The 13372-nt window shown below is 38.0% G+C and overlaps 1 protein-coding gene across 1 annotated transcript in view; it reads right to left on the reverse strand.

Annotated features, from left to right (window-relative positions):
* LOC122400247 (neuroendocrine convertase 1-like) overlaps nt 1-13372 on the reverse strand; it is a 54338-nt gene that overhangs the window by 15743 nt on the left and 25223 nt on the right. Inside the window, exons 3-7 of the mRNA XM_043401601.1 lie at nt 11208-11312; nt 9558-9788; nt 8944-9090; nt 3995-4061; nt 1259-1530 (exon numbers count right to left, since the gene is read on the reverse strand). Coding sequence (XP_043257536.1) covers nt 1259-1530; nt 3995-4061; nt 8944-9090; nt 9558-9788; nt 11208-11312 — 822 coding nt within the window. The remainder of the gene's footprint in view (nt 1-1258; nt 1531-3994; nt 4062-8943; nt 9091-9557; nt 9789-11207; nt 11313-13372) is intronic.

Consider the following 13372-nt stretch of genomic DNA (forward strand, 5'->3'; position numbering starts at 1 on the left):
ATCGTACACTTAAAAATTACGAAATACTACAATAGTGTAAATAAAACAGATATTTAATTGAATTTGTTTGTTTCTCTACTTGTTTAAATTGCTTTACTTTATGTTGGGAGCTGCTGGTAACAAAATTGAAATATAATTCGAAGTGCAAAGGGTTGAAGAAATTTCAACGAGGAGTGCAACAAGGTACCATGAAAATGAAGCTTTCTGCACTCGCCAACAGAGGGCTACGCTTTCTCACAAGTACTCGATCCATCGCCTATTTCTATATGTTTTTATGCTTCTTGAGAGACTGTAAAATGTTACAAAACCTAAGACAGGGCTTGCATTTGCAACAAAAAACGCTAAATTCGACATTTATGTATATCTATTTACTCAACAATAATAGGAATAAACCTGTTCTCGCTGATGGCCTACTAATTTAGACAAAAAGCAACAAACACTCAGCAATACAGGGACAAGAACTCTTTAATAATATCTAGAACTATTTCCAATGTGAAATACTATATTTCGAGAAGTAGGTACGAGCATTTAATCAGAAGTTGCATCAGCGAGATGGAAGCGCATGGCCCGAAGCTGTTGTAACGGCACAAGTAGACAGAACAAATAATGGACAGAGATCGTAGACGATTCGACATGTTAGTTTTATTTATTTCTCCCAACGCACGCGTGCCAGATGAATTTTAAAAATCAATTTTCTCGAAAACAACAAACTTCCCCTCTTTCGTGAAGCGACGAACATAAGCGAGCCGGCTTGTTCGCGCTGGAAATAACCCGTCTATTGTTCCACAGTCAATACGTTCGCGAGGTATAGTGCATGAAACAAATATAGTGACTTTCTTAAGGCCCCCAGGGCGGTTTATTGTACGATTCTCTTGTTGTGTACCCGGCGACAATGGGGTTTCGCCATTGTCAAGCTGCCCGTTGGCTTACGGAGCTTGGATCCGAATAAGATTTGCTTTAATCTTTCCGTTACGAACCTTTGTTTTTTGATAAATAATCTGTTAGAATTATTGTCTTATAGTTTAAGAAAATTGCATGATTTCCAGTGAAAAATTACACTTCCGCCCGTTTTTAACAAACTTTTGCCTTTCACGTTGGTTCAAATTATGGCCATAATAATTAATATTTTTATACGAAATTTCTACAAGAAGTAGTTCAAGAAACGTACTTTCGAAAATAGTAAACACTTGTCAGAAAAAGTTTCGTAGTTACGTGTGAAAAATTCTTGAAAATTAAGGGTTGATTTCTGGATACAGACCATCGTGATGCCCCTTTGTAGGGCTTCCGTGGCCAGTCTTCCCGGCGCCTCCAAGCTTTTCCCGTCGTCCGCGGGCCCCCACGAGGCGGTGTAGATGTCCACTGCTTCCGGTTTGTAGCCGAGCGCCTCCCCCTCGACGCGATCGTTGACCACCCCGTCGAGGAGCTTGATCCCGCCTACGGAGGCCTCGAACGCGACGCCTACGCCGCACTTCCGGTTGTTCGCCTCCATCGCTATCTCCCCGGCGCATCTTGTCCCGTGACCGTTCATCCCTTGGGGTTGTTGTCGCAGCGACGCATGAAAAAGCAATGCATGATCGAACCGGCCGCGTCGGTGCCTCGAAGAAGCAACCTCGACTCGCGGTGGTTGTAGGATTTTCCGTTTCAGAGGTTTACATCGCGTGCAATATTTACGCCGGGGCTGAGAATCCGAGGGGAAGCCCGGCTCGGTCGGATATAAATTTTTATGTACCCTTTAATGTTGAAAACGTCCGTATCGGGAAACTTTAAAAACTGTCGGGACTCGCGGGAGAGGAAGTGCAGGAAGTTCGCGGAACGAATGAACAAGGTGATAGTATCTTTCTTTCATGATGGATTGGAGCAGTATTACGCGCGTTTATTTATTATTTTAATTGTACTTTAATTGTAGATAGTTAACACTAAACCTACCGACCCTTCACGTATACCCATTTCTACCAAGATCGGTCAAATGACCAGTCTTATTCTCTTTTACGAGGCAAGGTACTTCTAACTTTTGCATTATATATATAGACAGTTGCGTTTTGAAGTTTATTTATAAGATACCTTCCTCTTTTACGTCGCATATTTTTACTTAAAGCGAGTATTTTAAAAATTTGTAAGAAGATATTCAATGCTTCTGCTCTAAATGTGCATTAGTACTTTGACTTCATTCAAAAAATTTCAATTTTCATAGGGTAGAAGATAAAACACTCATGAAAATGGATTTCGTTACAAGTCGATACCGTAGTTAGTTCCATAAAAACATTATTTACGAACAAATGCGAGCTGGTAATTACGGAAACATCTCCTATACAAATTTAGATTCATTTTCAATTAAATAAACAATCTGTAATCCAGTTGTGTCGCATACCAGTCGTATGATCAATAAGAGTTGCTGAAGCTACTTTGGGTATGTAGCGTCAAAGTAAATTGCAAAATAAGCATAGAAGATGGCATAAATTATAGTAGGTAATATATTCATTACATAGGGGATGAAATGCCCTTTAAAATGAGCGTTCGTTCAAGTCGATAGCTTTATTAGTTCCGGAGATATAGCAATTTTAATTTCAAGTCGATACGGTGGCTAGTTACGGAGATATAACTGTCCGAAGCGTTTGTTTACTTTCTTACTACGGTCTTGTTAAGGTCGTTGACCACACGTGACTCGTAGTAACTAGGTCACTCGACCACTCGGTCACGAGTCACGTACGAGAAAGAGAGGTCCGGCGCGACGCATCAGACGGAGACAGAGATAGTCGAATCAAAAAAATTACATATTACATAAATTACGATATCTCGAAAACGGAAAGTCGGATCGTCAAAAACCAAAAACCATATTAAAGAGGAAGCTTTGCCGCCGCTAACAATGGCTCAATTATTAATAAATCACTAGTAGTTTGGGAAATGCACGTGTTTAAAGTTCTTAGCATTTTTAATACGCGTTAATGGACTTCCGTAAGACGGGAAGCGAGAGTCAGTGGAATTTAAAAAATTACGCTTTCATTTAAATTACGATATCTCGAAAACGGAAAGTCGGATCGACAAAAATCAAGAACCATTTCAAAGGGGAAGCTTTGCCGCTTCTAATGGCGGTTCAAATGTGGATAAAGCACTAGTAGTTTTAGACCTGCACGCATGCAAAGTTTGACTATTTTTAATATCCTACTAATTTCAAAGTAACAAGCTCCTTAAGTGAAACTGAAGATTCTCAGTCAGTCGAGCGCTTGTGAGAGCGCAACCCCTCTGGTGGCGAGCTTGGGAGGCGACGCCACACTCTCCTTTCATCTTGTACTATATATTTCCTACTTACATCTCAAGCTAACCAGAATTTCTACCAAATTTTATCCGGTTCAGTTGGTCAGATGACTGGTCGTGGTAGGCAAGACAGACTACATATTTTTCTCAGAAAACAAACAATAAGAATGAAAGTGAATATTGAAAAATTCATTATACGCATATTATAAGAAAAGTCCTGAAGTTAAATAGCGCTAAAATAATATTGTACGTTAGAAATTCTAACCGAAATTTAGAAAATGGTCGTTTGACCGGTCATGGTATGTTTAGTGTTAATATTCTTCTATTTTTACAACAACGGTGGACGCAATAGAACTATTAACTCCAATAAAACTTCAAACCTTTATAGTTCCTTCATTCTGCGAACTTTCTGAATCGCCCCCGCACGAACTGCACTTAACTTTGGCTAAAATGGCTGGAAGTTACAGTATTAGGTCGGTGCATATGAAATGTCGGATATTGCGTATTTCCATATACTAGAAGAAGATCCAAGTAAAACATCCATAAAACTTGCAAATATATTAAACGTTCAACACAGTACAAAACTACATTATGCACGTTTCATAAGTGAAATTAAAAGGTCATGTGAGTGTCCCATAACCTTTTTGAAAGAAACAACTCGGATCGACATTCCTTAGATCGAGATTTAAAAAAAAAAAATAAAAGAAATGAATAAATTTGTGTTAAATAATGCAATACTCACCTGATATTTCGTATCGCGGTAGAGGGTCGTTGTCGCCTCCGTTCACATCATAGCTAATGTATGGATCCTAAGTCAATAAATTTTAAACGATAACTAACATATAGGTACAAAAATATATTTATATAATTGCACTAGAAACTTGCAAGATTGAATTTTGCAGATTTAAAATTGAACAAGTGCTAATTATTACAAGTATAAAAATTCTTATTCTAGTATTATTACTCACCAACTTAATTTATTTATAAAAACTTCGCCCTCAGCATATGCTTTCGAACACTGTAACATGTATTGCTAATTTATATCCTTTTCTATGCGAATTCATAATTTTACATTGCGTTAAGAGTCGTATAAATTAACTTGAGATTACACTTATCGATTTATTAATTACATTTAATCCAAATTGAGTCACCATCTACGGCAAAACGTCCAAGTTTGTCGAGAAATAGTACGTTCTAATCAATGCTAGATAATATAGTATTTCTCGACAAGTTTGGACGTTTTGTTGTAGATGACGCCTACACAATTTTTTATGCTAGTCCAGTGTTGCCATCTAGCGTTGAAGACAACGCACTAGTTTGCGACAGACTTGGACGCTCTACCATAAATGGCGCCACAATTTGAACTAAATTTAATTAATAAATCGATGAATATAATCCAATGTTAATGCATGATACGTTTAATACCATGTAAAACTATAAGTACGCATAGGGAGAGATAGAAATTAACAATACACATTACAGTGTTGGAAAGCATATATTGACGATGTCTTTTGACGACAACAATAGAAACTATTATAAATAAATTAAATTGACATGTAGAAATGCTAGACTGAGAATTTTCATATCTGTAATAATTAGCACTTGTTAAATTTTATCTTGCAAGTTCCTAGTTCATCTATACGTATAAGTGTATTTTTGCACCCCATTTTGCACCAAATCTGTAACTCTAAAATCTCTCTTTGTTAATTAAATACAGACAGATTGCTATTATTTTGTTCAGGCCAATTCAGATTTCTCTTTATCCTGAGATGGTTTGGGTATAGGTTTTACATCAGTAGTGTTCTTGATGTTAGTGTTTACAATTGCATTCTTAGTTGATCAATTTGGAGTGCTGAGTTTTGTAAAGTAAGATTTGGAAAAACAGGGTATGGATGGTAAAGATTCAGTACTTTTGTACTGAGCATAGTTCTATTACAGACGAGGTATACGAGTAGACCTTTCACCTAATGTATTTTTTCTTCAGAAATGAATTTTAATCCCTTCCATAGTCAACTCACATGGATTTACGCAAAACTACAGCTCTTTGCCTATCAATACTAATTCAGTGAATAGTTTCTCAACTGACCGCCATCCATGAGAAGAGTACGCTAAAATCACTTCCGAATTTTTCACTTACGTATGGCACTTGTTCGAACTGACGTACAAAAAGACAAAAATTAACGAGATACACTCTTCCAAAGTGGAACAAAATGTTAAAAAGATCATGCATCAAATTGTAAGGGGATCCTCGTAAGAAGGCTTTAATCTTCGTAATGGTTTTAATGGGTCGATGATTAACAATGACAAGCTTATGGTCACTAGTGGTCAATAGTAAGGTTGACATCAAAATCAGCGGTCCAGTGAAGATCCAGAAATGGTCAAGAGATGGGACCAATCGAAATAGTTTCTCTGTAGACAAGACAGTCGTAACTGTTAACTTTAACTTTGGCTCTGACTGGTCTCCCCACCCTTTCATCACTTTAATCATATAAGCAGGGTCACTGCGAAGAATTCTTCAGTCTCGTCGCGAATTCGGGAGTGTACAAGTGGCTAGAAGTGAACTGGGGACCGCTGCTGACCTCTGCTGGCCGCTGCTGACCACTACTGGCCAGCGCTGACCATGGCTGACCATGGCTGACCAGTACTGACCACTACTGACCAGTTCTGACTAGTGCTCCTACCACTACTGACCACTACTGACCACTACTGACCACTACTGACCACTACTGACCGGTGCCGGACGGTGATGACTACGGTAAGAACTGTTTAAAAATTCTGTCCCCTCTTCTATTCTATCGTTTGATACCAATTTCGCTTCACTGAACTGATTTTGCCTTGCTTGCCTAACTGACGTTGCTATAATATGAATATTTTCTTACTTTACAGCTGACCCACTGGTAACTACCCTATGTACTGACAACAAGTAGTAAGTCCACTCCACTTATTTATATTTTATTATTTTTATTTGTTTGTTTGATGTGAATTCAACTTCATTTATCTATCTGATTTTATTTGGTTACTATGAATGTTACTTTTCTCGGTTTCCACTTTTACATTGTTCTTCGAATTTATGTGATTGCTTCGATATGTATAATATTGCAGGATATATTAATGTAACATTGTTTTCGATCATATACTATATTTGTTTGTATACAATATCATGAATTTTTATTTTTAAGCTAGGTGATAGGTTGATAGGTCATTTTTAAGTGTTTAAAAACCTCCTTTTTAATACCTTAGCTTCATGATGTTTCAGAGACTTGATGAGTCTACCAGGCCAAACATGAACAAGACGTCTCAGAGAAATGATAAGTCTACCGGGCCAAACCTTGCTGACGCTTTTGGCACAGTTGGAAATTAAATCGTAAGGCAAAGGGGTAAAACAACTGGTTGTATACGTGCTTTCTTTGGCAAGTGTAGTTAGTACCTTTTGCTTAAAATTATAATCTTCTTGCACACCGCGATTTTTAAGATGACAAATGTCATAGTAGATTCATTTTTAATTTGACACTGATTTTAAAATGAATATATAATGAGTACGTATACATATATGAATAGTTCACTTTCTCTCGTTCGCTCGTTCTCTGGTTCTCGCTTTCCGAGATTATGTCTCGACCGAAAGGACCGGAGAGTTTTGCTCGATCACCTCTGTTTGATAGAATGAAACATGTGACGCCTGTGTATTAGGTGTGATAGCTCTTACCGCTTCAACCCCGGTGCAGCTTGGTTCAGCTTAAGTGGGGCCTCACCGAGCGCATATATTCTCCTCTTTATACGGAAAAGAGAATGACCTCCGGTGAGAGTTCTTGACCCATATCCGTTCTCGAGTACTAAGCGGGTCCTGTTGTGACCGTGTGTCCTCCAGGGCCCGGCGGTTGTACGTAGAGAGGCCCGATAGACGTGGGTCAGGGGCGCGACTTGCTTTTCTGATAATCAAGGCCGGGGGGGATCAATCTGATACCCACACTCACTGCACGCTATGAGCACGCGTCGCGTCGCGTTTTATTTAAGCGTGCGATGTTTTTACACGCCGCAATTTTTAATATGACAAATATCGTAATATCAATCGAAAGTAGAGTCATGATTTTAATATCTTTTATAATACTTATAATTATATTAATTTTAGAATGAGTGTCAAATTAGTAGCTTCCGATTGTTCTTTACATTCTTCAATAATTAAATTCACTTTCATAATTGAGTTGACGATTTTGGGTATCTTCGATATCGCAGATACCCAAAGTCTTTCTTTACTTATTAAAATATATCATTAGATTGACGTGCAAGAAGATATTTCGCGACGAATACATTTTAGAGTCAAAGTAACCTCGTATATTATGCACTATTTTTACTTTCTCACTGCACTTGCCTGTAGTTGTAGTATTTGTAGTTTTACTTGTTTTGTTTTGTTTGTTCTCTTACTAATCTATTAAACAGGTTTCTGTTACAGAGTATATTCCTATGGAAGTTTTAGGTTCATAGAAGTAACAATTAAGAATTATTATAATTTGATTTGATATTGCTTTGTTTGTGTTTCAGGAAATCATCGTGGGATAAATAGAAGATAGAAGAAAGAAGAATGTATTTCATGTATTTTGTTTCAGATTGCTTACTTTATGTTTTAATAATTTAGATTTATAGTTAGGTAGAATGTAACAGTATGTTTCAGGAAATCTTCGTCGAAGGATCAACAAGGAAGAATATATTTTCTATGTAGTTTGTTAGATGATTAGATAGGTAGGATGTAAATGAATTTAGATTTATAGTTAGGCAGGAGTTTGGTTCTCCATATTAATCATTATATCAGGCAGGCAATATTTTAGCCTATTTCCCTGTTTTGTTGATGAGAATTTAGAGGCAAATTCTTTCTCGAAAAACTCTTTCGTTGGTTGTTTCCTTCGTTGGTTGCACTTTCGTTTATTGCTTCTTTGGCCAACGATCGCTGATCACAAAAGATCTTTACTAATGGAGGGTGGTTGGGAATCGGTTAGGGCGGGTCTCCATTCGCAGCAACCTCCACGTGGTGAGACCTGGGTAATATTATTTAGCGTTTAATTAATAATCGTGTCACTTTTAGCTGGGTAATGCAATTATTAATTAAAAACTAAATAATATTAGCAAATTGGCTGCGATCCAACCTTGCATAGGTCATCATAAATATAGAGCTTCTTCATTAGGTTAGTTTTGATTCTCATTGATTCATCAAAGATTCTAGAGTATTGTAACAGATGAGGTATAGAAGTAGATCCTTCATCCAATGTATTTTTGCGGCCCATTTTTATGGGGTCTCGAAACCCCATTACCATTTTCGTGTCATTCGCAACGTTACCGACAGATTCAGAAATGAATTTTAATCTCTTCCATAGTCAACTCACATGTATTTACACAACACTACAACTGTTTGTCTATCAATACTAATTCAGTGAATAGTTTCTCAACTGATCGCCATTCATGTGAAGAGGACGCTAAAATCACCTCCGAATTTTCAGGTCGGTATGGCAGTCAGATTGGGCGACGAAAGTCCATAAGGTGAAAGGTCTACTCGTATAACTCGTCTGTGGTTCTATAAATGTACCAGCCAGAGTTGCTTTAGACTTAGTTTTAACAGGCTTGACACTCCTATGATTATTCGAATTGATTTTGTCATATGTGGAGTGCCCAGGACATTTGTAACCCAAATGTTTCACGACTCACATAGTTGTTCCAGAGATCGTCGTGGGTGTATTCCAATCCATCGTCCAAAACGGCGATCCTAACTCCGCGACCAGTTACTCCCAGTCGATAGAGGGGTAGAACATTCAAGTCGAGCTTCGGCAAAGCTTTGTTCGATCTCGTGTCTTGCTGCAGCAGATGATAAATATACCCTTATCTTATCAGGAGATAACGTTTTACCATCAACTACTTTTCCAAATATAGATTTTTACGTTTAATTGCACCACATTCGATTGGCCAATAAATAGAAAGTAATTGTTTTATAGTAGAAAATATTTTAATTCGATAATAAATTTTCCGTTCTAATTTTTGGCCTACTTCAATTCATCGTTCATAAAAAAAACCCTTTATTTCCTCGCAAAAAATTAATCAAAAGCCGTTTAATAGTCTCTCAGGAATCAAAGCTTCGTGCATTGAGGGATTATCGTAGAGAATGGACGGTAAAATTTTTTTATTTGAAATAAAACCTTCGATGGCATCCTCTCCGTACATTTTGTATAAATTTTTAAACATCAAAATATAGTCATTGTTATTAGAAATATTGTTTACTGGCCAATTCGATGATTTTATGCGATTCGAACGTGGTGTTTTATTACCAGGTACCATTCTTGATCCCAAAGTTCGTCGTTGAACATCGATCTAGAGTCCTGGGCATCGGTCGACCAAAATTCATCCCAATCCTCGTTGTCCTCCACGGAATTCAAGCGATACTGATCCACTTCGAGCCTTTTCTCCCTTATCAGAGGCTTTTCCGATTCTAAGCTCGCGAGTGGCACGTGATCGCGTTTGTGACGCTCGATCACTTTTTGCTGATCCGCCCAAATAATCTTTCGGAAAGAAAAGCCGTGACAGGAGAATCGTAACTCGTGAAATTGCACTAATCGCGACTGGTCAAGCCGAACTTTAAGCAAGTAAATTATTAAACTCTTTGACATTCCGATTTAAATATCAATTATTCTCCACGAACAATAGAAACTAAAAGAATTCCTTAAAAACTTAAATATGTATGCGTTTTTGGAAACGAATTTTCTTTCAAGTCGATGCTATAGTTAATTCCGGAGAGAAGAATTATTTACGAAAAAATGGCATAGTAATTGTGCAAACATCCTCTATACAAATTTAGATTCATTTTCAATTAAATATACAATTTATGATCCAGTTTTATCGTACACTAGTCGTACGATCAATAGGAATTGCTGAAACTACTTTGGGTATGTAGCGTCAAAGTAAATTGCAAAATAAACATAGAAGATGGCATAAATTATAGTAGGTAATATATTCATTACATAGGGGATGAAATGCCCTTTAAAATGAGCTTTCGTTCATGTCGATAGCTTTATTAGTTCCGGAGATATAGCGATTTTAGTTTCAAGCCGATGCGGTGGCTAGTTTCGGAGATATAAGGGTCCGAAGCGTTTGTTTACATTCTTACTACGATCTTGTTAAGGTCGTTGACCGCACGTGACTCGTAGTAACTAGGTCACTCGACCACTCGGTCACGTGTCACGTACGAGAAAGAGAGGTCCGGCGCGACGTGTTAGACAAAGACAGCGATAGTCGAATTAAGAAAAATTACTATTTACATAAATTACGATATCTCGAAAACGGAAAGTCGGATCGACAAAAACCAAAAGCCATCTTAAAGAGGAAGGTTTGCCACCGCTAACAATGGCTCAATTATTAATAAATCACTAGTAATTTGGGAACTGTACGCGTCTAAAGTTTTAGTATTTTTAATACGCATTAATAGACGTTACTGAGGCGGCGAGAGCGTGGATAGTGGAATATAAAAAATACCTCTTTACATAAATTACGATATCTCGAAAACGGAAAGTTGGATCGACAAAAACCAAAAGCCATCTTAAAGAGGAAGGTTTGCCGCCGCTAACAATGGCTCAATTATTAATAAATCACTAGTAATTTGGGAACTGTACGCGTCTAAAGTTTTAGTATTTTTAATACGCATTAATAGATGTTTCTGAGACGGCGAGAGCGTGGATAGTCGAATTTAAAAAATACCTCTTTACATAAATTACGATATCTCGAAAACGGAAAGTCGGATTATCAAAAACCAAAAAACAGTTTAAAGGGAAAGGTTTACCGCTTCCAACGATGGCTTAATAATGCATAAAACACTAATAGTTTAAAGTTGTTAGTATTTTTAATACGCGTTGTTAGGCTGTTCCAAGACAGTGGAAACAGAAGATTCTCTCGTTTCATTGATACACATGACCGAAAACGATTACCTGGGCGCTGGAATTGAGTGCTTTGGTCGAACGAAGTCCTCCGCGTTTCTTCTGGTCGGCATTGTCATCCTTAATCCACACGTACGTGTCTTTGAAACCCAAAACCTGCACGAAGGGAACACGCGTAACTAAAAAAACAGGCTGCGACTGCAATATTCTGCGGCTCATACGTTATTCCCTGCAGGTTACTCGGCGTAACAACAGGCACTACAACTACGGAGCGCAAATATTGCTAAAAATTTAAATTAACACGATACCAATATTGGATATCCCACGTGCAATATTGGATTACGCTTGACTCATCTTGTTGCAATTTTATACGTTTCAAATTGAACAATTGCAGGAAACGATGCGGCCCCGTGGATTGGTGGAATTTTTGCGTGAAACGGTTATTAGAGAAACGAATACTTATCGGAGTCTATCGAACCGCTGTAATAATTGACGAAAGAAGATTATTAAAATTTTTAACGAAAATACGTTACATTTTATTGGATAATTCGGTATATTAATTACGCTTGCGATAATATGCAAGCAGTAATAAATTTATGGTCAATAAATTGCAGAAGATAACCGTTGTGCAAATCCACATTCGCTGCATAACTTTCTCTCTTCGTTGTCTACCTATTTATTTTGTATTATTTGCCACAAATTTGAGTTACGAATATTATCTTGAAAAAAGAGTATGCCCAAGATTTGCTGTTTCTTCGAACGCCATAGCTAAACACTGTCCACTATGGAAGACTCCATACGCGATCGTTTTCCACACGATGGTCGGGGGCCAAGTAAAACAATTTTACCTTCGATCGACGAGGGGTTGCTCGGGGTTGCTCCAACCCCTTAAATCGAGCGGTCTCGCCGGTCGAGCCACCACGTCGCGACGTTTCAGCCCTTCGAACGATCGAAAGGGACGCTTCGATCAGGAGAGCACGAGGAGACAGTTGGTTTGTCAACGTCAAGAGAGAATAGGAGAGGCTTTTGGGGGGCCATCGAACGTCTGAAATGGGGTATCGTAACGTTATTATTATCCAGGGCCAGAGACCACGTGTCACGCGGCGGCAGTACGTTCCTCTATGGCATCCACATGTGTCGCCACACTTCTATGGGAGGGGGGGGGGGGACCACCTGGCACGAGTCACTCATGCCACGAACCACGATATTTCCGTAACGACCTCCTGCCTTTTATTTCGATCCACCTCCTGGCGCTCGGATTTTCTGACTCTCTGCTCCTGATAGTTTATCGATCCACGTCCTCTTCCTGATGACTGTCCCTAGTGCTCGCGCGGCGCTATAGTCCCGCCACCCATGGGAATACGTGCACGACCTTCTGGGGGAATCCCAGGTGCCAACGATAATACTTATCCTGGCTCGCTTTTTACCCAGCTCTTACAACGATCATTCGATTCACACGTTTCAGCTTATAGTACAATCACTAGATTAAGCATTTTCATACCTGTAATAGTTACGGTTTATATAAATTCAACAAGTGCTAATTATTACAGGTATAGAATTTCTCGAACCAAAAGCTCCTAGTAAATAATAGTAAACCATAAACTACGTCGTAAAGTGAAAGATTTTATTGAATGCAACACGAATGTCCACAACTGTTTCTTAATGTTGAGTCGTTAAAAAAATAAAGTTCTAAAATGGGTCACTTTTTACTGCACACGTTTCTACATACGCTTATGGTAGAATTACTAGATTGAGAATTTTCACACCTGTAATAGTTACGGTTTATATAAATTCAACAAGTGCTAATAAATACAGGTATGGAAATTCTCGAACCAAAAGCTCCTTGTATATAATAGTGAACCATAAACTACATCGTAAAGTAAAAGATTTTATCGAATGCAACACGAATGTCCACAACTGTTTCTTAATGTTGAGTCGTTAAAAACATAACATTCTAGAATGGGTCACTTTTTATTGCACACGTTTCTACATCCGCTTATGGTAGAATTACTAGATTGAGAAATTTCATACCTGTAATAATTAGTACCTGTTGAATTTATATAAACTATTACCAGTAATTATTACAGGTATGAAAATTCTCAATCAATTCTTATTCTACTATAAGCCCATTCCAGAATTTTATTTTTTTAACGATTTAACATTAAGAAACAGTTGTGGACATTCGTGTTGTATTCGACCAAATCTTTCGCTTTACG

Source organism: Colletes gigas, unplaced genomic scaffold, assembly GCF_013123115.1.
Source record: "Colletes gigas isolate AHSC1104 unplaced genomic scaffold, ASM1312311v1 Colletes_gigas_Sc00016, whole genome shotgun sequence".
Taxonomy (NCBI): domain Eukaryota; kingdom Metazoa; phylum Arthropoda; class Insecta; order Hymenoptera; family Colletidae; genus Colletes; species Colletes gigas.